This window comes from Mytilus edulis, chromosome 1 (assembly GCF_963676685.1).
Source record: "Mytilus edulis chromosome 1, xbMytEdul2.2, whole genome shotgun sequence".
Lineage (NCBI taxonomy): Eukaryota > Metazoa > Mollusca > Bivalvia > Mytilida > Mytilidae > Mytilus > Mytilus edulis.
Window position 1 is genome coordinate 58069913 of NC_092344.1, and position 27981 is coordinate 58097893.

A 27981-nucleotide genomic window follows, 5' to 3' on the forward strand; every position below is an offset into this window, starting at 1 on the left:
CTGCGCTCCATAGATAAAGTATTCCTTTCGAAAAGTTTTTCACTATCACCTGATCATCCCGTGAATCCAAGCTTTTGAATACATACGATATATCTACAACCTATTGGTTAATTAGGATGACTAGTCTTGATTGTAAGTTTGTTTTGCATTTGTCAATGACCATGCAGGATGACATTTTTATTTGTATAAATTTATATAGACACACAAAAAAGCAGGGCAACACATTATTTATCTATGAAACGCATAACTAACATAACCAAAAACTAAAGGTAAAGCAAGTTTTGATTGCAAGTTTATTAATATGCATTTGTAAATGACTATGCAGGATGTCATTTTATTTGACGTATACATTTATAGAAGACAATATTCTTGCGACATAAAGGAGGTGACATAAAGCGGGCAACTCATTATTTATCTATGGAACGCATAATTAACATAACAAAAAAAACTAAAGGTAAAACCATATATGTTGTTTATCAGCTTACAAATAAAAAGAAATTTTTGTCAGGAATATTTCTTAAATTTATTTAATTTAAACCTGTTATAAGATCAGATAAGATATTTTTGATTTCAACTAAAAGGCCCATGATCATGATGGACGTGGCGATTGAAGAGCAAATTTTAAAGTTGTTTATTACAAGGATTTTGATGATAAATTGACACATCAACATGAAATATATAGATTCTTACATTGATACCAGTGCATTATCGGATTTATCCAGCCAAGGCAGTTAAATTATCAATTTTAAAGTCCGAGCCTTGTAATAACATGAATAAAAGCTATGTCATTTTAAAGCGCTTTACCCACATCGGTTTTTCAAAGAATAAAGTTCCATGACAATGATAACACCTCACTATAGTCACCAAAGTTTCCTATCTAATTCCAATATAAAACTCTGATGTCGCTATGGAGTATACTAACGAGATCAGACAAATGAATGAATGACCATGATGACCGATGCATATTAATTTTTTAAATATTTGCTAAAACATAAATATCTATGACAATACATAGGCAAGATATATAAACAATATGGATTTATACAGATTGCAAAGTTGAATGAAAACTTTTCAAAACACTTTTGAGTTAGCGCTCAAAAACTGGAAAATTCTCATTTTTAATAAATAAAAGTATACGGCCAAAATAAAAAAAAACATAACTCGGGAACATAATTTAATTAATTTAAACATATTTATTTATTATAGTGGATTATGAAACAAGTCTTGCAACTTATATAAATCCCTTTCCACCTTGCGGGTGTGAATTCTGCCTTGTAGCGGCATTAGCCTTCTCTTTTTCGAAATCTACAAGGGTGTGTTTAACGTGCAAGAGATATGGCTCTTTCTTAACACGGGTCAGCCACTTATCGTCCCCTTCCGACGGACCATCATCGTTAACATTCCTCAAGACCATACTCGCAAATGGTGTCAATGGAGAGCCGAAAATCGGCTGTCGAGGGAACATGAAATCGACGAAAATTCATAAAAATCGAAAAGGAGGTCATATCTATTGATATAAACAGTTTATTGAAGCAAATTAGTGAAAGTGCTTTTGAGTTATTGTCCGAAAACTGATAAACATTTTCTTTTCTATTTAGCTCACCTTGCCTATGAGGCCAAGTGATCTTTTCTGATCACTTGGTGTTCATCGTCGTCTTTGTTCGTCGTCGTCATTAATTTTAACAAAAGTCGTCTCTCCCAAAACAACTGCCCCCCCCCTCCCCCCCCCCAAAAAAAAAATGTCTCCGATGTGGCTGACATCATGGCTAAAATAGAACATCTGTAGGGGTAAAATGCTAGTTTTGTCTTTTATTTTAAAAACCGTTATACATATAAAGAAAATGTGTCTGAGCAAAAATGTTTGGAATAATATACTACTACGTCAAACCATCAGATGACTCCTTATAGGAGTTATTTCCCTTAAAAGACAAATTTTACCATTTTTGTTCATTTTTAACTATAACATTGTATCATTGAAAACAATAATAGATGGAGAGAAACTTTTAAACAAAATAATGACCAGCTTGACAAATTCTACCAATAAGTCTGCACGGAAGAAATCGTCAGTCGACTTCTCATAAGAGTTGTAGCCCTTTGATATCTAAAAATTATAATAGATATAGATAAAAACTTCAATAAGCAAAAACGATCGACCAGCAAGATATTGTCAATGTCTCAAAGAATAAAGATAAAAAAAAAATCTCTAATTGAGACAATATTGAGGAAATCATTCAACCACTTCAAATCTTAATTATTGCCCTTTGATTACAGTTAACCATTTTGTTAAGTGCTTTATATGTTAAAACTTATAAAAGATTATTAGACACTTATATCACAAAAATGATAAACAAACATAGTTCCATTTACAAGTAAATTTTTGCCGATATAGTTTCGTAGACTGTTACTCTTTGTAGGTGTGATTAATATCCTTTAATTAAGATTTTTATGCCCCATTTATGGGCATTATGTTTTCTGGTCTGTGCGTCAGTTCGTTCGTTCGTTCGTTCGTTCGTTCGTTCGTTTGTTCGTCCGTCCGTCCGTCCGTCCGTTCTTCCGTCCGTCAGTCCGTCCATCAGTCCGTCCGTCAGTCAGTCCGTCCCATGAAACTTTCGTCACATTTTTCTCAGGAACTACACATCCACCCTTTCTGTAATTTGGTATCAACATTTATATATGTCAGCCATACCGTGTGATGCGTTTTCAGATTCATCACTTGACAACTTCCTGTTTACCGAACACTTGTCTGATTTTACACATGATAGCCAAGTTGAAAATTTTCGTCACATTTTTCTCAGGAACTACAATACAAGGATTTCTGAAATTTGGTTTCAGGATTTATATAAGTCAGCTATACCGTGTGATGCGTTTTCAGATTCATCACTCGACAACTTCCTGTTTACCGAACACTAAAGTCTTGCATATTTTTACACTATTAATATTATCCACTTGCGGCGGGGGTATCATCAGTGAGCAGTAGCTCGCAGTTTCACTTGTTCAATCTAATTTAAATTAAATTCTTAAATTGCTCTCGTTGCGACATTTCGCATGATGTGCGATATATTAGAACGAGAGCAATTCAAGGGTTAAATTTAAATTAGATTGATTTTTTTTCTGTGACACCTGCTTCTAGTCCAAATAATCATGAAGTCTAGAAAGGTTATTTTTATTTTTTCTGTGACGCCTTCCGTCCGAGTAATTATGACTTCTTGAAATGCTATTTTTTCCCGTAACGCCTTCCACGATTCCTTGATTTTATATATATCAGTATCATGTACAAGTGTGGATACAGATCAGTATGGATAGTACGTTTGCATATTTGACAGTGGTTTTCCCCATAGGTTTCTTTGTTGAACTGTTGTGCCCAGTGACAGTCAGCCTGTACCAAATACTGAAAATAACAGTCTTATATTCAATATTGCGTTTTACTGTTTAATGTGGTATGAGTGCCAATGATTTTCGTGTATTATATAACACTGATATTAACTAGAAACAAGCGGTATTCGTAACATTTCCTAGTCAATTCTGACCTGAAATCTTTTAAGAGACTGTCTATTATAGTTGTTTTCTGTATGGTGTTTTTTTTTATTTTGTAGCCAAGAAATCAGCAATTACACGAATCAAAGAAAATCAAAGGAATACAGATGCCCCACTCATTCACAGTAAACTTATCTCTTGATCAGTAGATATTAACCCTAGACAAAACTCTTTGTATTGTTGTGGTATTTTTAGTAAACAGTGTAAATCAAGGTATCAGCTCAAAATTGACACGAGATCTCACACTGGAATGGAGGGGAACACTCGAGATCTCAATATGAGTGGTAAAATATTTAGTACCGATGTACCTTCAGTTGACCATATGGAAACACATTCTGCTGTTAACGTTTGTGTATGCGATATATGTGGTAAATCGTGTAGTAACAGATTCAACATGAAAGTACACATGCGGATACATACTGGTGAAAAACCTCATCTTTGTGAGATTTGTGGTAGCAGTTTTAGATATGGTAGGACTTATAGAGCACATAAGAACACCCACTCTCAGTCTGTTAGTCAATGCAATGTTTGTGAGAAAACATTTACCCATAGTCTGAACTTAAAGAAACACATGAGAATACACAGTGGTGAAAAACCTTATAAATGTGACAAATGTGGTACAAGATTTAACGACAAACGCAGCTTGCGTAGCCACATAACACATCGTATTTGCGAAAAACACATGAAAACCCCTTCTGCTGATTGTGTATGTGATATATGTGGTAAAACATGTAATAGGAGTTCCAACCTAAAAACACACATGTTAATACATACTGGCGAAAACCCTCATATTTGTGAGATTTGTGGTAGCAGTTTTAGATATGGCAAGACTTATAGAGCACATATGAACACCCACTCTCAGTCTGTCATGTCTGTTATTAAATGTAATGTTTGTAAGAAAACATTTTCTAAGAGTCTGAACTTAAAGAATCACATGAGAATACACAGTGGTGAAAAACCTTATAAATGTGATAAATGTGGTATAAGATTTAACCACAAAGACAGCTTGCGTAATCACACAAAAAATAGTATTTGCGAAAAACACATGAAAACACATTTTGCTGTTTGTGTATGTGATATGTGTGGTAAAACGTGTAGTAGTCGATACAACTTAAAAACACACATGCTGATACATACTGGCGAAAAACCTCATATTTGTGAGATTTGTGGTAGCAGTTTTAGATATGGCAAGACTTATAGAGTACATATGACCGCCCATTCTCAGTCTGTCATGTCTGTTTGTAAATGTAATGTTTGTGAGAAAACATTTACTAAAAGTCTGAACTTAGAGAAACACATGAGAATACACAGTGGTGAAAAACCTTTTAAATGTGATAAATGTGGTATAAGATTTAACGACAAATACAGCTTGCGTAGACACACAATAAATCGTATTTGTGATCAATTTCATAAATGTGATGTTTGCAATAAAGGATTTAGTGAAAGTTACAAGTTGCATGAGCATAGAAAAATGCATATATTAGATAAAACTTATAAATGTACTGATTGTGGAGAAGAAATTGGTCAATTCAGCGACTTAATGATACACATCAAAAACACTCACACTAAGACTGTGGAAAAACCCTTTAAATGTGATATGTGTGGTAAAGGGTTTAGCCAGAACAAGTACCTGAAAAAACACTTTAAGAGTAAGCATACGGTTGATAATGTTGACAAACTTAATGTTGATAAATGTGATATATGTAACAAAGGAATAAGTACTACTCATAACTTGAAGCTGATACAGAAACACATGATTATACACACTGGTGAGAAACTTTTTAAATGTGATGAATGTGATAAACAGTGTAAAACGATCTCGAACCTAAATGAACATTTGAAAATCCACAAAAATGACTATAAATGTATTGTCTGTGGTAGACGATATACATCAAGGTATGTCTTAGAGGAACACATGAGAGTTCATATAGATGAAAAACCTTATAAGTGTGATTCGTGTGGTAAAGGGTTTAAACGTGCTCGTTGCTTGGCAAGGCACATTAAAATACACACTGGTGAGAGACCTTATCAATGTAATGTATGTCACAGACGGTTCAGCGAAAAAGGTGCTTTACAAAAACACTTGAGAACACACACTGGTGAGAAACCTTTTAGATGCGATATATGCAATACACAGTTTAGTCGGAATGATGCATTACAAACACATTTGAGAAAACATTGATTCACTTCTAGCTATAAACCAAGTCAAAACGTAATTGTTACTTTCCCGTCACTTAGTGTTTGTAATCCGTTAACGTTAGTTGAAATATACTCGGTAAAGTTACTAACGTGACATCCTTTAGGTATGTAAATTGAAATTTTGTGTTCAATGATCGCTTCTTCCAATAACAATTGGCCAGCAAGACCGAAAAGATCTAGAACGCAGGGTGGGGTGGGGGATGTGGGGAAGGGGGGGGGGGTAAAATACAAGTATTAGATATTATCTTAAAAAAGGGATAGAGGTAGAGTGTATCTAATGGGAGAAAAGTGGTAAAAATGTCAAAACCTGTCCAATTTCCAGGATCCAACATGGTGAAATCAGATGTCACATGCGATTTTGGAGGGGGAAATATGCTGAATATGTAATTTTTATTTAATCATCCGAACCAACGAATAAAAATTACGTTAGAACTCATTCTAAAAATAATCAAGGTCATCACATACGGGAGATACTACACACAGAAGAATACTGGTCAGGGCACAACTATTTGAATTTATTTAATGAGGGGATAGTTGCAGCTAAGAGGGTTTTCAAAATGGATCTACTGGCTTATTAAAAGACAAAAATATATTTCCTAAAGTGACAATCGCAACTTTTAAAATTTTAATTGGTGGTGTTCTTTTAAACAATTTATGAATGCATAAATGTTTTAAAAGATTACGAAGAATATTATGGAATTCATTATATACACCATTGTCATGCACTCATAAAGACCGTGTTTGGTAAAGAAAAGGCAACTGTGTTTATGGTGTTTTAAAATAGTTTTCATTATAAAAAAACTAAAAATTATGCTTCAGATATTTTCATTATTGCTTGGTGTAAATAATTACCCATAATGCAGGAGAAAATTTACGTGTTTTTTCTTCTTTCCTTCATAAAGTACATTTAGTTGAATAATCTTACAAAGTCACTTGCTTTTTAAAAAAAATATGTACTAAATATGTAATTATATTTTTAGTCTTTAATTGAAGTATACGTTACAGCTACTATATCAAAGATAGATAGACAAATATTTTAAGAATGAACAAAATAACATGTTTTGTGTCTGAATTATGTGCATCTTTTTGTCATATGATATGTTTTATTGGTGATTATATATATTACATGTGAAATTATAACAATTAGTATAAATAAAATGTATAATCATCTGAAAAAAAATCAGTTATAGTATAAAATAATATACAACTGGCGTCCGTCGTCGTCCGTCGTCTGTCGTCGTCTGTCGTCGTCCGTCGTCGTCTGTCGTCGTCGTCCGTCGTCGTCTGTCGTCGTAAACTATTTCAAGAATCTTCTCCTCTGAAACTACTTGGCCAAAATGCTTCCAAACTTTAACTGAATGTTCCTTAGGATATCTAGTTTATCAATTGTATCCGAAGTTAAAATCTATCAACAAACATGGTCGCCATTGCTAAAAATAGAACATAGGGGTCAAATGCAGTTTTTGGCTTATAACTCAAAAACCGAAGCATTTAGAGCAAATCTGACATGGGGGTAAAATTGATTATCAGGCCAAAATCTATCTGCCCTGAAATTTTCAGATGAATCGGACAACCCGTTGTTGGGTTGCTGCCCCTGAATTGGAAATTTTAAGGACATTTTGCTGTTTTTGGTTATCATGAATATTATTATAGGTAGAGATAAACTGTAAACAGCAAAAATGTTCAGCAAAGTAAGACCTAAAAATAAGTCAACATGACTGAAATGGTCAGTTGACCCCTTTAGGAGTTATTGCCTTTTATAGTCAATTTTTAAACATTTTTCATAAATCTTAGTTATCTTTTACAAAAATCTTCTCCTCTGAAACTACTGGGCCAAATTGAACTAAACTTGGCCACAACCATCATTTGGGTATCTAGTTTGAAAATTGTGTCCGGTGACCTGGCCAACCAACCAAAATGGCCGCCATGGCTAAAAATAGAACATAGGGGTAAAATGCAGTTTTTGGCTTATAACTCAAAAACAAAAGCATTTAGAGCAAATCTGACATGGGGTTAAATTGTTAATCAGGTCAAGATCTATCTGCCCTGAAATTTTCAGATGAATTGGACAACCCATTGTTGGGTTAATGCCCCTGAATTGGTAATTTTAAGGAAATTTTGCTGTTTTGGTTATTATCTTGAATATTATTATAGATAGAGATAAACTGTAAACAGCAATAATGTTCAACAAAGTTAGATTTTCAAATAAGTCAACATGATCGAAATGGTCAGTTGACCCTTTTAGGAGTTATTGCCCTTTATAGTCAATTTTTAACCATTTTTCGTAAATCTTGGTAATCTTTTACAAAAATCTTCTCCTCTGAAACTACTGGGCCAAATTAATCCAAACTTGGCCACAATCATCTTTTGGGTATCTAGTTTAAAAAATGTGTCCGATGACCCGGCCATCCAAACAAGATGGCTGCCACGGCTAAAAATAGAACAAGGGGTAAAATGTCAAAAACCAAAGCATTAAGATCAAATCTGACTGTGGTTGAATTGTTTATCAGGTCAAAATCTATCTGCCCTGAAATATTCAGATGGATCGGACGACACGTTGCTAGGTTGCTGCCCCTGAATTGGTAATTTTAAGGACATTTTGCAGTTTTTAGCTCACCTTTCCTAAAAAGAAATGTGAGCTTTTCTCATCACTTGGCGTCCGTCGTCGTCGTCTGTCGTCGTTAACAATTTTTCAAACACCTTCTCCTCTGAAACTAGTGAATGGATTTGGATGAAACTTAGCATGATTGTTCCTTAGATTATCCTGCACAAAGTTGTGCTTCGATTTTTGATCCGTCAAAAAACATGGCCGCCGTTACTTAAAATAGAACATAGGGGTCAAATGCAGTTTTTGGCTTATATCTCAAAAACTAAAGTATTTAAAGCAAATCTGACATGGGGTAAAAATGTTCATTAGGTTAAGATCTCTCAGCCCTGAAATTTTCAGATGAATCAAACAACCCATTGTTGGGTTGCTGCCACTTAATTGGTAATTTTAAGGAAATTTTGCAGTTTTTGGTCATTATCTTGAATATTATTATAGATAAAGATAAACTGTAAACAGCAAAAATGATCAGCAAAGTAAGATCTACAAATAAGTTAATATGACCAAAATTGTCAATTGACCCCTTAAGGGGTTATTGTCCTTTAATGACAATTTTTCACAATTTGTTCATCATATTTGCTAACTTTAAAAAATCTTCTCCTCTAAAACTACTCAATCAAATTCAACCAAACTTCATTTGAATGATCAGTAGGGTGTATAAAATAAAGTTTGTGTTTTATTTTCTATTTCGTCAAACAACACGGCCGAAGGCATTGTTTACCAGCTGAGCGATTCAGGCTCTTGAGAGCCTCTTGTTCTAATGGCCGCGTATAAATTTGGAATTGAAAATTCTTTAAAAAAATATGCAAATATGATTATGAATTTAATGATTTTTTAGTGGAAGAAGACGTCAAGTCTTCTGAAGACTTAAGGGGCTGACCTATGGCATTGAGCCTCCGTATGCCGCATTCGTTTCGTGTATTACAATTTCATAACAACTTAAGATTCCTGACACCGATTTTTACACATGATTAGGCATCTGAATCATTTAATTTGTAAATTAGGATTGAAAAACAATCACTATCATAAATATAACCCTTTTATTTATGTAAATTATCAGATTTCATCTCATCCACATGAACGTTATTTGTTTACTTGTCACAGGATGTTTTAACTGTAGATATTTGTATTACGCATGCGTGAATTTGGTATCGGGACAACTCGCCCTGTTTACAAGTTCGCCCTTGAAGTTACGAATTTGCAATCCTGCAGACAAGAATATTTTGTTTTTTTGTAAATAAAAAGGATATATTTCTTATTAAATTGTTGTCTTAATTCATTGTTTTCCTTTGTCATGTGAATTAGATGCCCTTCTACTCCAAATGGTTTGAATCTATTTATAAAATTATTCAAGACTCAGTTGACAAGAGCAATACGTTGCTGTTTGGATAATGTGATTAAAATCTAAGCTCATAGAAAAAGAAATATAATTGAAACTCAATGTACCTCCTTCTGAAGAAGTATTGCAATATATAAATATAACTTCCTTTTGACAAGAGAAATCTGACTTTTGTCAGAAATATTTTTTTCACATGTGCAAAGGTAATCACGTGTGTCGGCCATATTGGTTTGTTTACAACTATGTGAAGAACCATGACCTAAACATAAATAGTCTCTGAAAGCGTAAACTTCAAGCAATACTATTTTATCAATCATGAATATTTTCATAAATTTAAATTTGATTATTTAAAGAAATAAAATTATAACAATTACGATTTTTGATAAGAGATTCTACACAGACATGCTTTAATCTATTTATAGCCTAATTAGTTTACCTGTGTGAAAATGTAAATAATTTGTTTACTTAACAAGTAAAGACAAACTATGGATGGAAGATAATAATTTACATAAATACTTCAGGACATTTAATTGATTTTAATAAATATAGGATTTAAAAACTGCAAGTGGAAACAAATTTATTCATTAGCTACATAATCAGCTGATAATTTTATTTTACAAACATCGTGGTGATGTTATTGATAAAAATCACTCCATCAATCCTCCAGCCCTTTCACATATTAAGCAATAGATCTACTTATTATTGTAGAATATTTAATGAATATACATTCATCGTCTTATTGAATATATCGGGTAATCAGATATTTTTAGCTGACAATTTGGGTATCCCATTGGCCGGAGTCTACTGTACTACCAAAAACATGATAAAGATAGTAAATAGTATTTTTTCACTAATTTATTGACAATTTATTGACATAATACTGGTTGTAACATATTTTATTTTTGTATTCAGGTTGGGACCCCCACCCCACCCCCACCCCAATTATGAGTGGTGTCCCTTAAATGAGGGACTGTCCCTAAAACAAGGGGTCATTTTACTGTTGAAAAAAATAAAGTACATTTTGAAGATTTTTATTAAACTCAAAAGTGGGAAAATTCATATTTGGAACAACTTTTCTAAATGAGGGGTCAAATTATTAAAAAAGATATAAGTTTAGAAACAACAGAAAATTCTTTTGACATGTTTTGACTATTCAGTACTTAATAGATGCATAGTTCTTGGGGAAAAGTTTCATCAAATAATATGAATATAAATGACTTTTTTGGTGCTCATTTTTTACAGTGGGTTATACTGATCTTCCAGTTAGGTTAATCTCATTTGGAGTGTTGTTGCCAACCTGTTAAAGGTCCATCTTTGTGCATAATTTAAAATTGGAAATTTCAACAAGCATCTTATATTCTTACTCTGGAAAATAAACCCCGGTCTGCTAGCTTCATGTATATTTTTTCTACCGAATTAAAACTAGAATCATGCAAACAGACTTAAGAAAAAGGCATGTAAGTTAATCATACAAATATGACACTTTTTCTAGACAATCCAGATCGTGCAAAATACGTCGCTAAAAATTGTAACCTTAAAAAAAAATTTTGTGCAGGAAAAACCCATATGGGAATTGGGAACTTTCAAAAGTTGGCGGGGATGTAACGAGCCTTACTTTTTAGCTCACCTGGCCTAAAAGGCCATGTGAGCTTTTCTCATCACTTGGCGTCCGTCGTCGTCGTCTGTCGTCGTTAACAATTTTTCAAACATCTTCTCCTCTGAAACTACTGAATGGATTTGAATGAAACTTAGCATGATTGTTCCTTAGATTATCCTGCTCAAAGTGTGTGCTTCGATTTTTGATCCGTCAAAAAACATGGCCGCCGTTACTTAAAATAGAACATCGGGATCAAATGCAGTTTTTGGCTTATATCTCAAAAACGAAAGCATTTAGAGCAAATCTGACATGGGGTAAAAATGTTCATTAGGTCAAGATCTGTCAGCCCTGAAATTTTCAGATGAATCAAACAAACCATTGTTGGGTTGCTGCCACTTAATTGGTAATTTTAAGGAAATTTTGCAGTTTTTGGTCATTATCTTGAATATTATTATAGATGAAGATAAACTGTAAACAGCAAAAATGATCAGCAAAGTAAGATCTACAAATAAGTTAATATGACCAAAATTGTCAATTGACCCCTTAAGGGGTTATTGTCCTTTAATGACAATTTTTCACAATTTGTTCATCACATTTGCTAACTTTAAAAAATCTTCTCCTCTGAAACTACTGAATGGATTTGGATGAAACTTAGCATGATTGTTCCTTAGATTATCCTGCACAAAGTGTGTGCTTCGATTTTTGATCCGTCAAAAAACATGGCCGCCGTTACTTAAAATAGAACATAGGGGTCAAATGCAGTTTTTGGCTTATATCTCAAAAACGAAAGCATTTAGAGCAAATCTGACAGGGATAAAAATGTTCGTTAGGTCAAGATCTATCAGCCCTGAAATTTTCAGATGAATCAAACAAACCATTGTTGGGTTGCTGCCACTTAATTGGTAATTTTAAGGAAATTTTGCAGTTTTTGGTCATTATCTTGAATATTATTATAGATAAAGATAAACTGTAAACAGCAAAAATGATCAGCAAAGTAAGATCTACAAATAAGTTAATATGACCAAAATTGTCAATTGACCCCTTAAGGGGTTATTGTCCTTTAATGACAATTTTTCACAATTTGTTCATCATATTTGCTAACTTTAAAAAATCTTCTCCTCTAAAACTACTAAACCAAATTCAACCAAACTTCAACTGAATGATCAGTAGGGTGTATAAAATAAAGTTTGTGCTTTATTTTTTATTTCGTCAAAAAACATGGCCGTCATGGCTAAAAATAGAACACAGGGTAAAATGCAGTTTTTGGCTTATATCTCAAAAACTCCAGCATTTAGAGCAAATAAGACAAGAAGTTAAAGTATTTATTAGGTCAAGGTCTACCTGTCCTGAAATTTTCAGCCGAATTGGGTAACTGGTTTTTCAGGTATAATGCCCCTGAATTGATGATTTTAAAGAAATTTTGCAGTTTTTGGTTATTATCTTGAATATTATTATAGATACAGATAAACTGTTAATAGCAAAAATGTTAAGCAAAGTAAGATCTACAAATAAGTCAATTTGACCAAAATTGTCAATTGACCCCTTAAGGAGTTATTGCCCTTTAAAGACTTTTTTCACAATTTGTTCATCATGTTGACTTACTTTCTCCTTTGAAACTGCTGTATCAATTTCAGCCAAACTTAGGCTAAATGAGTTTCAGAGTATCTAGTATAAATTTTATATTTCATTTCCTTGTATGTCAGAAACATAGCTCCTATGGCTAAAATAGAACATAGGAGAAAATGATTTTTTTTTTGCTTTTGAAGAAAATAGGACGATTCAAAGAACATTTAAATAAATTGAAAAGCCAAAATAATCATTGATGAGAGATTTAACCAAAAAAATTAAGGTGAGCGATTCAGGCTCTTGAGAGCCTCTTGTTTAAGCTCCATTTGTGGGCAATATGTTGTCTCATCTGTCCGTCTGTCCTGCTTCTGGTTATAAAGTTTATGGTCGAGGTAGTTTTTGATGAAGTTGAAATCCAATCAACTTGAAACTTAGTACACATGTTTTCCTTATGATATGATCTTCTTAATTTTACTGCCAAATTAAAGATTTTACCTAATTTTCATAGTCAACTGAACATAGAAAATGATTGTACGGATGGGAAATCCATGTACTTATGACCTTTTCTTGTTTGAAGAAAAAAAATACATTATAACGATAATGGAACAAAGCAGCCTGGGTTAGTGGGGCTGCTTTTATGGTAATTCAAGTTACCTTTTATTCACCTTCTTCCACTTCAGAGCTATCAGCTCTTTGATTATTAAAAGATATTTAATGAAGAACAGAGTATATCTTTTTCAACTTTAAATGTTTATTTTTCAATGGAAATTTAAGCAGCTGTTAAACGTAATGTTAAGATTTGGAAAAGCTACATTTTTCGTTTGTGTATTTGTATGGATTTCCAAAAAGACTTCATCGTGAACAAAAATACTCATAAGGCACCATGCGTATAATTTTGCGCGTCTCACGTGCATTTTCGTCTTCAAATTACTCAAAGCAAAATGGTAATATGCCAAATTGATTGAGGAACCACAATTTAGAGAGGTTTTGTCAGGAAAGGTGAACTACTAATGCAGTTTTGTGACAATGTTTCTATTTGGATACACATCAGAACACACCAGAACATAAAATAAGTAGAGGAATATCTTAGGCGCACCATTTTAACTTTATTATTGTGCTATCTAGTTTTTGAGAAGCTGTATGTCAGTTCTAGTATGACTTTATGCTTCACTGTTGTAGAAATAGCGCGGTAGTCAAAATAGCAAAAACTCATGTAGGATCTTCCCAGACACATGTGTAAAAACATGCGACAAACATCTTATGAGAAAAAGCTTTGTTGATGTATATATTCCATAGTTTTATTTTAAACTATGTCTAGTTTTGTTAGCAATCTTGCCTTTTTAGTGGCTACACACTCAAAATTTGTATCAGACTATTTGTGGGCAAGGTGAACTTATAAACTCAAATCGTATTGTGTTTCTAGAAACTTTCCACGCCCCTTGACTCCCATGATTTGGTTGAAATTATTTTTAAGCTTTTTTTTCAAATATGATTTTATTTTTTTAATCGATTAATGAATTCAATTGATTGTTCAACAATTATAGATTTTTGTGAAAGAGAAAAGAAATGAAGAAAACAAATTTTACACAAGGATTTGTTGCAAGATCGATTTTGATCCCCTCATAATATTTCACTATTTTAATGTGAACCCCACCCTATAAAAACATTCAAAAATTGTGATCCCCCTCTTTTAAATATGCCAAAATTAAAAACTAATCAACATTATATTTCATGGAAGTATTGCAAACATGAAATATTTTCAGTGGATTGAGTCCAAAAACACATTTGATGGAAAATTGACCTGAAATAGGCCTCTTCCATGAATATAAGAAGGTAGAGCAAGCCAGAACTTTTGGAAGCTTTTTCTGACTTTTTATTTTATAATTTCCCATATTTGACTATTAAAGAAAACTTCCTACGTAACCCTGTAAAAAATACATTAAAAAGTAAACTTCTCGAAACAGTAACAACACATAATTTACTAATTGAAGAGGGACCTTTTATATGTCCCTTTCTTAAACGCTGTGTAAACTTAAGTTTTACGATAGGCTGACATAGGCTTTGTTGAAACCTCCATTATTATAAAAGTGGAATTTTATATGGATATAGTTAATGCTTTCAGCTTGCACAATTCAATTACCCATTTATTGTCACATTTAATTCATAAAAGTGTGATAGTAACCCCAAAGTTTGATTGATTAGCCAAAACAGTTTTTTAAGGAATGAGAGGGATCTTATAATGGAAACAAAAAGGTACATTAGTGGTGTTCATTATTTCAGTATTATCTTTTGTATCAGTATCTAACTGTTTGTATGCAGATTAGATTAATATTTAATCATTTATTGGAGAATGTATCACCTTATTCTTTCATGATGTGGCTTTTGACAAAATTGTACACAAATCCCTGTACAGATTTTGTTTTAATTTATACTTAATTTCTCTACTATTAAGGTGGTTATAACAAATTTGCAGAAATGCTTGATAACTTAGACTAAGTGATCGAATAGAGGGAAACATAACAACTTGATTATTCAGTTTATTATGAACGTCGAAGCACCAGCTTCCTACATCACCAAAGTCATATGATGTCTAACTTACTTAATTGTATATGAATACTGGTTATCATGTATTTCCATTTGACTGTTGTAATGCTCTTTTTGACATTTTGCCTCTTTAAGTATGAAAAGTTCTTATTTTCATGTGCAACAAAATTCGATTCCCCCCTTTTCCATACACGGACTTCATCCTCCCTTGTATTTTGACCAGCACCCCCTTTCCCAGATAAAAATAAGTCCCTTAAAAGGTGTTTCCCTTTATACAGACAAATTATGAACAATTTCTTCTTGTGTCTTTATTTATGTTTTAAATCTGTCTTTTTTTTACGATTTTTCGATATTATATAAAGCAATAAGTTCTACATCTACATTTACATCTTTATTAAAATGCAAAGGTGATAAGACCTATCACGCAAGTACAAATTTGGTCATTCAATATGGTGCTCATTAAAAACACATTTATTTACATGTGAAATTAAAATCAAATGTTTGTTGTGTGACTACTCTGTTAAATAAGATGTGAGGCTGTTCTTGAATGCCTCTGCATCTTCTATATTTAACAGTCTTATTGGTAGGATATTCCAGTCTTTGATGGTACGTGGAAAGAAGCAGCTGTATTTGTAGGTAAAATTGAGAATGGAAATGGGGAATGTGTCAAAGAGACAACAACCAGACCAAATAAAAAACAACAGCAGAGGGTCACCAACAGGTCTTCAATGTAGCGAGAAATTTCCGCACCCGGAGGCGTCCTTCAGCTGGCCCCTAAACAAATATATACTAGTCCAGTGATAATGAACGCCATACTAATTTCCAAATTGTACACAAGAAACTAAAATTGAAATAATACAAGACTAACAAAGGCCAGAGGCTCCTGACTTGGGACAGGCGCAAAAATGCGGCGGGGTTAAACATGTTTGTGAGATCTCAACCCTCCCCCTATACCTCTAACCAATGTAGTAAAGTAAACGCATAACAATACGCACATTAAAATTCAGTTCAAGAGAAATCCGAGTCTGATGTCAGAAGATGTAACCAAAGAAAATAAACAAAATGACAATAATACATAAATAACAACAGACTACTAGCAGTTAACTGACATGCCAGCTCCAGACTTCAATTAAACTGACTGAAAGATTATGATTTCAGCATATGAACATCAGGCACAATCCTTCCCGTTAGGGGTTTAGTATCATACCATCATAACATATATGAGAAGAACATAACCCGTGTCATGCCAACAACTGTTTTTAGAATAAATGTGTTTAGTTCCGATGCAAAGACATTATCAGTGACTCAATATTAACGCCAAAATATGCAATCTTTAATGACTTGACAACAGTATCGTAATTATATCCCTTCTTAATAAGTCTATTCAAAGGTTTTGTAAGTTTCTGAGGTGAATACTGACACCTTTGTGCTTTATAAAGAATATTACCATAAAAAATTGGATGTGAAATACCTGAACGTATTAGAAGTCTGCATGTTGAGCTATATTTACGAATGATGTCTTTATACCGATGATAAAATTTAGTAAATGGTTTGACTAGTTTGTGATATCGAAAACCCTGGTGTAATAATTTTTCAGTAATACATAAATTTCTCTCGTTAAAATCTAAAACATTGTTACATACACGAGCGAATCGTACAAGTTGAGATATATAAACACCGTAAGATGGTGACAAGGGAACGTCACCATCTAAAAACGGATAATTAACGATAGGAAATGAAAAATCATCCCTTTTATCATAAATTTTAGTATTCAGCTTTCCATTAGTGATATAGATATCAAGATCGAGAAAAGGGCAGTGGTCATTGTTAGTATTAGCTTTATTTAAAGTAAGTTCAACAGGATAAATTTCATTAATATACATACTGAAGTCGTCATTATTGAGAGCCAAAATATCATCCAAATATCTAAAAGTATTATTAAATTTGTTTATCAGATGTTGTTTCGATGGGTCTTTGCTGTTTGTTAGTTTGAAGGGTGTTAATTTTACTTTGGTGGTATTGCCGTGTTGTCCTGCCTTGTTGTTCTACATAATCAGAAATATTTATGGCTATCTTTTTATGTCAAGCTTTGTGCAACAAACAAAGATTTTGTATTTTCCGTCTAGTCTCTAATGATCACTGGGGTAAGGCTGATGACCGTAACTGCATTCACGGTCATCCCAAGATGTCGGATGAACAATTAGGTCAGTATCTGTATTGTCTGTTACAGTGTTTCTATAGCATTTTCTTTACAAAGTATACATTGATACGATGTAAATTTATAAAAGATTCACACGGAAATCACAAATTACTTTCGAGAAATGTTCAGGAAACGGGAAATTCAATTTGAAAAAATCGCTAAGATGTCCGTAAATCATTATCAAAATATTTTCAAGATGACCGTAACATAAAATAAGGATGACCGTGATTGGTAAACAGATGACCGTAATTTGTAAAGACTGATTGTAATATATGAAGGATGATCGTAACTTTTAAATGATGACCCTCTATTCTAAGAATATCCGTACTTGTATTCATAGCTTTTTGTTGTGTTTGTCTCAATAGGGGCTCAGTTAGCGGATATAAACATGTTTCATCAATTTATAATAAATTTAGTTTTTAACTCTTTGCCATATTTTGAGTTCATGACAATGATAGTAAATTGCAAATTTCTCGTAAACAATGAAATACTTATTAATAACGACTTTAAAATTTTAATACAAATTGACAGAGATACGACGAAAAGTTGAAGAAACAAGAATGTGTCCCTCTGAGGTGTCTTTAGTACATGCCTCATCTACACTAAATTTTTCTATGTTCAGTGGACCGTTAAAATTGAAAGAAAAAACTGTAATTTGACATTATGATTAGAAAGAGCATATCATAGAAAACATGTGTACTAAGTTCCAAGTTGATTGGACTTCAACGTCATCAAAAACCTCCTCGACCAAAAACTTTAACCTGAGGTGGGACAGACGGAAGAACGAGCAGACGAACGGACGAACAAACGAACGGACATACAGACCAGAAAACATAATGCCCATAAATGGAGCATAAAAAACACTAATCAAACATATGAATATCCGGTAATCGAGCCTGTGTGTATGGTTTCAGAGGAAGCAGATTAAAATCTTAGTTTGTCTTTATATATGAATAACATTGCTGTATATACAAATTGACAAGGTTCCCCTCAGTGATGGATCCAAAGGGGGGGCGTCGGGGTTGGAACCCCCTTTTTATTTACCAATTAGTGCATTTGAATGGAGACATATAGTTTGAACCCCCTTTACCCTGGGTTGGGACCCCCCTTTTTTTTTAAATGGCTTAATCCGCCTCTGCCTTTTGTGATAACGCTATACACACAAGACTATTTTAAGGATCTATTTTGCTGGAGCTCGCCTTCACTGGTTTGGTCGAAGTATTTTAAAAACAGGTTCTGTTATTTTACTTGCAATACAAAATAGAAGACAAATCAAAGACGATATAATATCATTTGTTGTACATCCTTGGCATTTTTTAAAAAGTGCATTTATTATATGTCATTACAAGGAATTCCAGAAATAAAAAAAAAACTGTTGGCTTTTAATTGGAGGCTGTGCAGCACATTTTTTTTTTATTATACTTGTAAGTTGTCATTTAATCGCGCTTTTGTTGCATGTTTTCCCCACTTTTTCATGTGCATGTCTTGTAGTATGTTCATTTTATAAATTATAACCTCTACCGTGAAAAAAGATATATACGGTGAACTATGTATTTAAAGCACGTCCCAACTTTTTCATGTGCATGTCTTGTAGTATGTTCATTTTAAAAATTATACCCTCTATCGTAAAAAAAAGATATATATGGTGAACTATGTATTTAAAGCACGTCTTATTTTCTCCTACCTATAAGATAATACTCTCATATACATACGTTTTATATCAACACCATTAATCATTTGATACAAAAAAGGTAGTTATACAAATAGGGATATTTCTTAGAATTGACGATCATCCTTTAAAAGTTACGGTCATCATTTAAAAATTACGGTCATCCTTTAACAATTACGGTCATCTTTTAACCAATTACGGTCACCCTTGTTATGAATTGCTGATTCTGTTACGGTCATCTCGGTTGTGATTTACGGTCATCTTAGCGATTTTTTTAAATCAAATTTCCTGTTTCATGCACATTTCTCGGAAGTAATTTGTGATTTCCGTGTGAATCGATCTTTCATAAATTTACATCGTATCAATGTATACTTTGTAAAGAAAATGCTATAGAAACACTGTAACAGACAATACAGCAACTAACCTATTTTTTCATCCGACATCTTGGGATGACCGTGAATGTAGTTACGGTCATCAGCTTTACCCCAGTGAATGATGGTAGCTTTAGCGCATCCAGTAGGCTGGTAACTGACCCAGGTTCTCTGCTGTATTGATGTTTGATGAAACGTGCTGATCTTCTTTGTACCATTTCTATCTGTTTGACGTGGTTTTCCTGATATGGATCCCATGCACTGCTTGCATATTCGATGTTTGGTCTGACAATGGCTTATTATGCTCTTTTCTTAATTTCTTCCGGGAATTTGCCGATGTTTCTCCTCAGAAAGCCTATTGATTTATTTGCCTTTGCTGTAATGTTGTTGATGTGTATATCCCTTTCAGGTTGTTGGTACACTGAACTCCTGAATATGGTTTTTGGCTTACATTATCTAAAATTTGGCCATGCATGTGATAGTTGTGTAATATAGGTTTTTTCCTGTTGGTTATTCTTAGAACTTATAACATTTCAGGCATTAAATTTCATCTGCCATTTGGATGCCCAGTCAATCAATTTCTCCAGATCTTTTTTAAGTTGGTTGCAGTCTCCTTTGCAGTCTGTTGCTAGGTATAATAGGATATCATCTGCAAAGGGACCCAACTTTGACTTGATGTCATCCAAAATATCATTGATATACAGAAGAAACATCAATGGGCCTAAAACTATACCTTTGGGGTACTCCTGATTTTACAAAGGCATTTGTAGATGTTTCGCCTTCAACTGCTACACACTGTTGTCGTTGTATGAGCCAGGCCATTACCCACTCTATAATGTTGCCATTTATTCCATAGTGCTCTAATTTCCACAGAAGCCGTATGTGAGGCACTACATCAAATGCTTTGCTGAAACCTAATATACGCATATCCACTTGCTCGTTTTTATCTAGATGATTTGCGATATCTTCAATTGTTGTTACTAATTGAGATTCGAGTGATCGTTTCTGTCTGAAGCCATATCGGTAATCGACTTATAGTTCATATTCTTCAAGATGTTGCATAATGTGTTTGAAAATTATGTGTTCCATAAGTTTGAATGCAACTGACGTCAATGAAACAGGTCTATAATTTACTGGCAAGCTGTTGTCTCCCTTTGAAAAAAATGCTGTGATGATAGCTGTAATCCAATCGTTTGGGACAGCCCTTTCATCATATGTTTTCTTAAATAATGTTGTTACATGTATGGCGAGATACTTGTAGAACACTCCTTTAGCACTCTGTTTGGTATGTTATCTGGTCCATTTGCTTTTTTCGGATTGACAGTACTAATTAAGTAGCTTTCTTACTCCTTCTACTGTTATCTCTAGATGGTCTATATCAGCCAATGGGCTTCCATTTAATTTAGTTAACTTACTGTTTTTTCATCAGTAAAAACAGATATACAAATTAATGGTATAAGTGCTTCTGCTTTCCCTTAGCTGTCTTTCATTAGTTTTCCCTTTGAAATAAGTGGTGCTATTCCTCAGGAGTCTCTTTTCTTTTATTTTACATATTGTTAAAACTTTTTTCCAACAACAGTTTTTTTTCTCTCAACCTCTTCGTTTACTTCCAATAGCTGTGATATATAGTTTTGATGTGCTTCTTCTAATTAAGTTGTTGTTTCTGTGTTAAGTTTCAAAGTTTAAAGGCCGGTGAGTCACGTAGTTTGTAATAAAGCTTCATAGTTGTAGTTAGGTTTTGAGTTAATTAACTGATTGCTTTTGTAGTATCTCCGATTCTGTTGAAACGGATACGAACAGATATTTTATAAGCCAAATAAGTTACAATAGTAATGCATCAGTATAGAAATTTTTATTGATCGCGTTCATAAACTTTTTTTCTATGAAACTGACCTGGTTGACCGTTACGGAATAACCGTTTCACAAATGATACCGGATATGTTCCTTACGTCGTAATTACAAACCCCTTCCCTTTTATGAATGTGACCTACCGAATTAAAATTGAGAATGGAAATGGGGAATGTGCCAAAGAGACAACAACCCGACCATAGAAAAAAAAATCAACAGCAGAAGGTCACCAACAGGTCTTCAATGTAGCGAGAAATTCCCGCACCCGGAGGCGTCCTTCAGCTGGCCCCTAAACAAATATATACTAGTTCAGTGATAATGAACGCCATACTAATTTCCAAATTGTACACAAGAAACTAAAATTAAAATAATACAAGACTAACAAAGGCCAGAGGCTCCTGACTTGGGACAGGCGCAAAAATGTGGCGGGGTTAAACATGTTTGTGAGATCTCAACCCTCCCCCTATACCTCTAGCCAATGTAGAAAAGTAAACGCATAACAATACGCCCATTAAAATTCAGTCCAAGAGATGTCCGAGTCTGATGTCAGAAGATGTAACCAAAGAAAATAAACAAATGACAATAATACATAAATAACAACAGACTACTAGCAGTTAACTGACATGCCAGCTCCAGACTTCAATTAAACTGACTGAAAGATTATGATTTCATCATATGAACATCAGGCACAATCCTTCCCGTTAGGGGTTTAGTATCATACCATCATAACATATATGAGAAGAACATAACCCGTGTCATGCCAACAACTGTTTTTTTGAATAAATGTGTTTAGTTCTGATGCAAAGACCCTATAAGTGAATCAACCGAATATGACTATTTGCCGGATTTGTTATCACAAAAGTAGCACGACGGGTGCCACACGTGGAGCAAGAACTGCTTATCCTTCGGGAAGACCTGAGATCACCCCTAGCTTTCGGTGGGGTTCGTGTTGTTTATTCTTCAGTTTTCTATGTTATGTCATGTGTACTAAAGTCTATTGTTTGTCTGTTTGCCTGTTTTTCATTTTTAGCCATGGCGTTGTCAGTTTATTTTCGATTTATGAGTTTGACTGACCATCTGGTGTCTTTCGTCCATCTTTTGTAAAAGCTGTCACAGATGGAAAACAAATACCTAGATGTCTCGCCTTTACGACTTATACTGCAGGTGAGACAATAATTGAATGTATACGTATTTTGTAAAGGCCTGTAACTATGACGTCTATGGTATTACATGTCTTTATATATCTTAAATGAAAAAGTAACACATTTCAAAATTTACACATTTACAACAAATATTTAACCATGTAAAAATAAAATATTTGACAACAAAATAATATGCAAAATAAATATAACTGTAATGGTTGTTTAAAAAGCAAACATTTAGTAAATATCATAAACATATATATTTAGCTAACATGTATACATGTATTGAATTCAAAATTTACTTTTTTCACTGCGCTCCATCTATTAATTTTTCACTGCGCTCCATAGATAAAACTTTCTTTTCGAAAAGTTTGTCACTATCACCGGACCACCCTGTGAATCCAAGCTTTTGAATAGTACATATGAGTCATATCTTAAATATTGGTTAATTAGGATGACAAGTCTTGATTGTAAGTTTGTTTTTTGCATTTGTCAATGACCATGCAGGATGTCATTTATTTGTATAAATTTATAGAAGACAATCCTTGTCAACTCATTATTTATCTATGGAACGCATAATTAACATAACAAAAAGCTAAAGGTAAAACATATGTTGTTAACCAGCTTACAAGTAAAACGAATTGTTGTCAGGAATATTTCTTGAAATTTATTTGAATTAAACCTGTTATAAGATAAGATAAGATATTTTTAATTTCAACTAAACATGCTAAAAGGCCCATATGATCATGATTGGCGTGGCGTAGAGGAGCAAAGTAATTTATCACAAGGATTTTGATGATATAAATTGACAAATAAACATGACAAATATAGATTCTTACATTGATACATGTACATGTACCAGTGTACAGTGGATTATCGGATTTATCCAACCAAGGCAGTTAAATTGTCAATTTTAAAGTCCCAGCCTTGCGTCCTCTATAGATAAAACCAGTTTACTAATAAAAGCGAATTGGTAAAAGAATTTTAGGGTTAAATTAAATGTCCGAACACTGGAAAATACTCCCTTTTCTATTTAGCTTACCTGACCTATGAGGCCAAGTGAGCATTTCTGAGCATTAACTTTTACAAAAGTCGTCTCTCCCAAAACAACTGCCCCCCCCCCCCCTTTTTCTTAAAAAAATGTCTCCGATGTGACTGACACCATGGCTAAAATAGAACATCTGTAGGGGTAAAATGTCAGTGACTACTTGAAAAAAAAATTTAAATGTTAAATTCTCTCTTATTATAAGTAATAGGATAACTATATTTGGTACGTGCCTACCTTGGCAAGTTGCAAGGTCCTTATGCCCCGGCATCAGACAGTTTTCACTTGACCTCGACCTCATTTCATGGATCAGTGAACAAGGTTAAGTTTTGGTGGTCAAGTCCAAATCTTAGATACTATAAGCAATAGGTCTAGTATACTCGGTGTATGGAAGGACTGTAAGGTGTACATGTCCAGCTGGCAGGTGTCATCTGACCTTGACCTTATTTTCATGGTTCAGTGGTTGTAATTAAGTTTTTGTGTTTTGGTCTGTTTTTTTCTTATACTGTATGCAATAGGTGTACTATATTTGGTGTATGGAATTATTGTAAGGTATACATGTCTAGCTGGTAGGTGTCATCTTACCTTGACCTCATATTCATGGTTCAGTGCTCAAAGTTAAGTTTTTGAGTTTTGGTCTTTTTTTTCTAATACTGTATGCAAAAGGTCAATTATATTTGGTGTATGGAAATATTATATGATCTATATGTCAGTCTCAAATGTTTTATTTGACCTTGACCTCGTTTTCACGGTTCATGGCTCAGTGTAAAGTTTTTGTGAAATATGCACATGGACCAAGGTGTACAACAGACCCTTAAGAGGTGCCAAAGCCTCTTGTTGATAAAAAAATCCAATAACTCTGAAAAGTAAAATAATATAATATAAAAAATCGAAAGGGAGCTCACGTCAAAAGATATAAAAAAATCACAAAGTTTTCATACAAATTAGTTCAAGCATTTTAACTGGTTTTACGAAGGACAACTCTGTTATTTATTAATTTCGAGCTGATCTGTGGGTAGGGCGAGCATCCGGGTGGGCGGGCATCCGGACTGGAAGCTGCCAAACAGTGTCCGTGCATTTACTCCCGAATTTGAACCTTCGACCAACATTTTGATATGTTGTTACTGATGACAAAACAGAGGTCAAGTTCAATATTGACGACGATTTTCACTATCATCGTTCAGGAGTTATGCTTGTCCAAGTAATTATGATTCTCTTGAAAGGCTATTTTAATTTTTTCAATCTAATTTAAATTAAATTCTTGAATTGCTCTCGGTGCGATATGTCGCATGATGTGCAATATATCAGAACGAGAGCAATTCACTGATTTGATTTTGATTTGATTGATTTTTTTTTCTGTGACATCTTCTTCTAGTCCTAATAAATATGACGTATAGAAAGGTAATTTTTATTTTTATCTGTGACGCCTTCCGTCCGAATAATTATGGCGTCTTGAAAGACTGTTTTAATGTTTTCAATCTTATCAAAATTAAATTCTTGAATTGCTCTCGTTGTGATATGTCGCGTGATGTGAGATATATCAGAACGAGAGCAATTCAAGGATTAAATTAGAATTAGATTGATTTTTTTCTGTGACACCTTCTTCTAGTCCAAAAAATCATGAAGTCTAGAAAGGTTATTTTTATTTTTTCTGTGACGCCTTCCGTCCGAGTAATTATGACCTCTTGAAATGCTATTTTTTTCTGTAACGCCTTCCACGATTCCTTGATTTTATATATATCAGTATCATGTACAAGTGTGGACACAGATCAGTATGGATAGTACGTTTTCATGTTTGACAGTGGTTTTCCCCATAGGGTTCTATGTTGAACTGTTGTGCCCAGTGACAGTCAGCCTGTTCCAAATACTAAAAATAACAGTCTTATATTCAATATTTCGTTTCACTGTTTAATGTGGTATGAGTGCCAATGATTTTCGTGTATTATATAACACTGATATTAACTAGGAACAAGCGGTATTCGTAACATTTCCTAGTCAATTCTGACCTGAAATCTTTTATGAGCCTGTCTATTATAGTTGTTTTCTGTATGGTGTTTTTTTTTATTTTGTAGCCAAGAAATCAGCAATTACACGAATCAAAGAAAATCAAAGGAATACAGATGCCCCACTCATTCACAGTAAACTTATCTCTTGACCAGTAGATATTAACCCTAGACAAAGCTCTTTGTATTGTTATGGTATTTGTAGTAAACAGTGTAAATAAAGGTATCAGCTCAAAATTGACACGAGATCTCACACTGGAATGGAGGGGAACACTCGAGATCTCAATATGAGTGGTAAAATATTTAGTACCGATTTACCTTCAGTTGACAACATGGAAACACATTCTGATGTTAACGTTTGTGTATGCGATATATGTGGTAAATCGTGTAGTAACAGATCCAACTTGAAAGTACACATGCGGATACATACTGGTGAAAAACCTTATCTTTGTGAGATTTGTGGTAGCAGTTTTAGATATGGTAGGACTTATAGAGCACATAAGAACACCCACTCTCAGTCTGTTAGTCAATGTAATGTTTGTGAGAAAACATTTACCCAGAGTCTTAACTTAAAGAAACACATGAGAATACACACGGGTGAAAACCCTTATAAATGTGATAAATGTGGTACAAGATTTAACGACAAACGCAGCTTGCGTAGCCACACAAAACATCGTATTTGCGAAAAACACATGAAAACCCATTCTGCTGATTGTGTATGTGATATATGTGGTAAAACGTGTAGTAGGAGTTACAACTTAAAAACACACATGTTAATACATACTGGCGAAAAACCTCATATTTGTGAGATTTGTGGTAACAGTTTTAGATATGGCAAGACTTATAGAGCACATATGAACACCCACTCTCAGTCTGTCATGTCTGTTATTAAATGTAATGTTTGTAAGAAAACATTTTCTAAGAGTCTGAACTTAAAGAATCACATGAGAATACACAGTGGTGAAAAACCTTATAAATGTGATAAATGTGGTATAAGATTTAACCACAAATACAGCTTGCGTAACCACACAAAAAATAGTATTTGCGAAAAACACATGAAAACAGATTTTGCTGTTTGCGTATGTGATATGTGTGGTAAATCGTGTAGTAACAGATCCAACTTAAAAGCACACATGCGGATACATACTGGCGAAAAACCTCATATTTGTGAGATTTGTGGTAGCAGTTTTAGATATGGCAAGACTTATAGAGTACATATGACCGCCCACTCTCAGTCTTTCATGTCTGTTAGTCAATGTAATGTTTGTGAGAAAACATTCACTAAGAGTCTGAACTTAAAGAAACACATGAGAATACACACGGGTGAAAAACCTTATAAATGTGATAAATGTGGTATAAGATTAAACGACAAATACAGTTTGCGTAGACACACAATAAATCGTATTTGTGATCAATTTCATAAATGTGATGTTTGCAATAAAGGATTTAGTGAAAGTTACAACTTGCACGTGCATAGAAAAACGCATATATTAGACAAACCTTATACATGTGACCACTGTGGAGAAGAAATGAGTCAATATAGCGACTTAATGGTACACATTGAAAATATACATACTGAAGAAAGACCTTTTAAATGTGATACATGTGGAAAATGGTTTAAAAACCTTAAACTTCACTGCAAGAAAGCACATGCGGCTGAAAATGTTGACAAACTTTATAAATGTGATATATGTGGTAAAAAAATAAAACGGCTGAAGGATCACAAGAAAAGACACACAGATGAGAAAACATTTAAATGTGATGTATGTAATAGACATTGTAGTACTAAATCAAACCTGAAAGAACATTTGAAAACTCACTCAAATGAGAAAAAACCTTATAAATGTGTGGTCTGTGGTAAAGAAAGTCGAAAAAGGTTTGATGCAGAGGTCCATATGAGAGTTCATACGGGTGAAACGCCTTATAAATGTGATTATTGTGGTAAAGGGTTTAAATGTTATGCTCACTTGAAATTACACGTACGAGTACACACGGGTGAGAGACCTTATCAATGTAATGTATGTGACAAAAGGTTTAAAACTGCAGGGGCTACAAAAAGACACTTGATAATACACACTGGTGAAACACCTTATAAATGCGAAATATGCAATAAACAGTTTTGTCATAATCAAGCATTACAATCACATTTGAGAAAACATTGATTAACTTTTAGTTTTTATATTCAAAACGCAACCTAAGCTCTCTCGTCACTTGATGTTTGTCATCCGTTAGTAACTTACCATTTGTTAAAATCTACTCCTTCAATTTGATACAAAGGAGAGACCTTGTTCATCCTTTGGGATGTAGATTGATAATTAT

General features: G+C 33.7%; 1 protein-coding gene and 1 long non-coding RNA gene across 2 annotated transcripts in view; both read left to right on the forward strand.

Moving 5' to 3' along the window:
- The window catches only part of LOC139485827 (uncharacterized), a 971519-nt gene that overhangs the window by 665078 nt on the left and 278460 nt on the right, over positions 1-27981 (forward strand). The gene's annotated exons all lie outside the window — the stretch shown is intronic.
- Positions 31-27887, forward strand: LOC139520615 (zinc finger protein 721-like). The gene is made up of 3 exons (XM_071313437.1): positions 31-132; positions 3594-5715; positions 25886-27887. Exons 2-3 carry the CDS (start codon positions 3785-3787, stop codon positions 27822-27824), a joined length of 3870 nt encoding a protein of 1289 aa, XP_071169538.1. The 5' UTR covers positions 31-132; positions 3594-3784; the 3' UTR covers positions 27825-27887.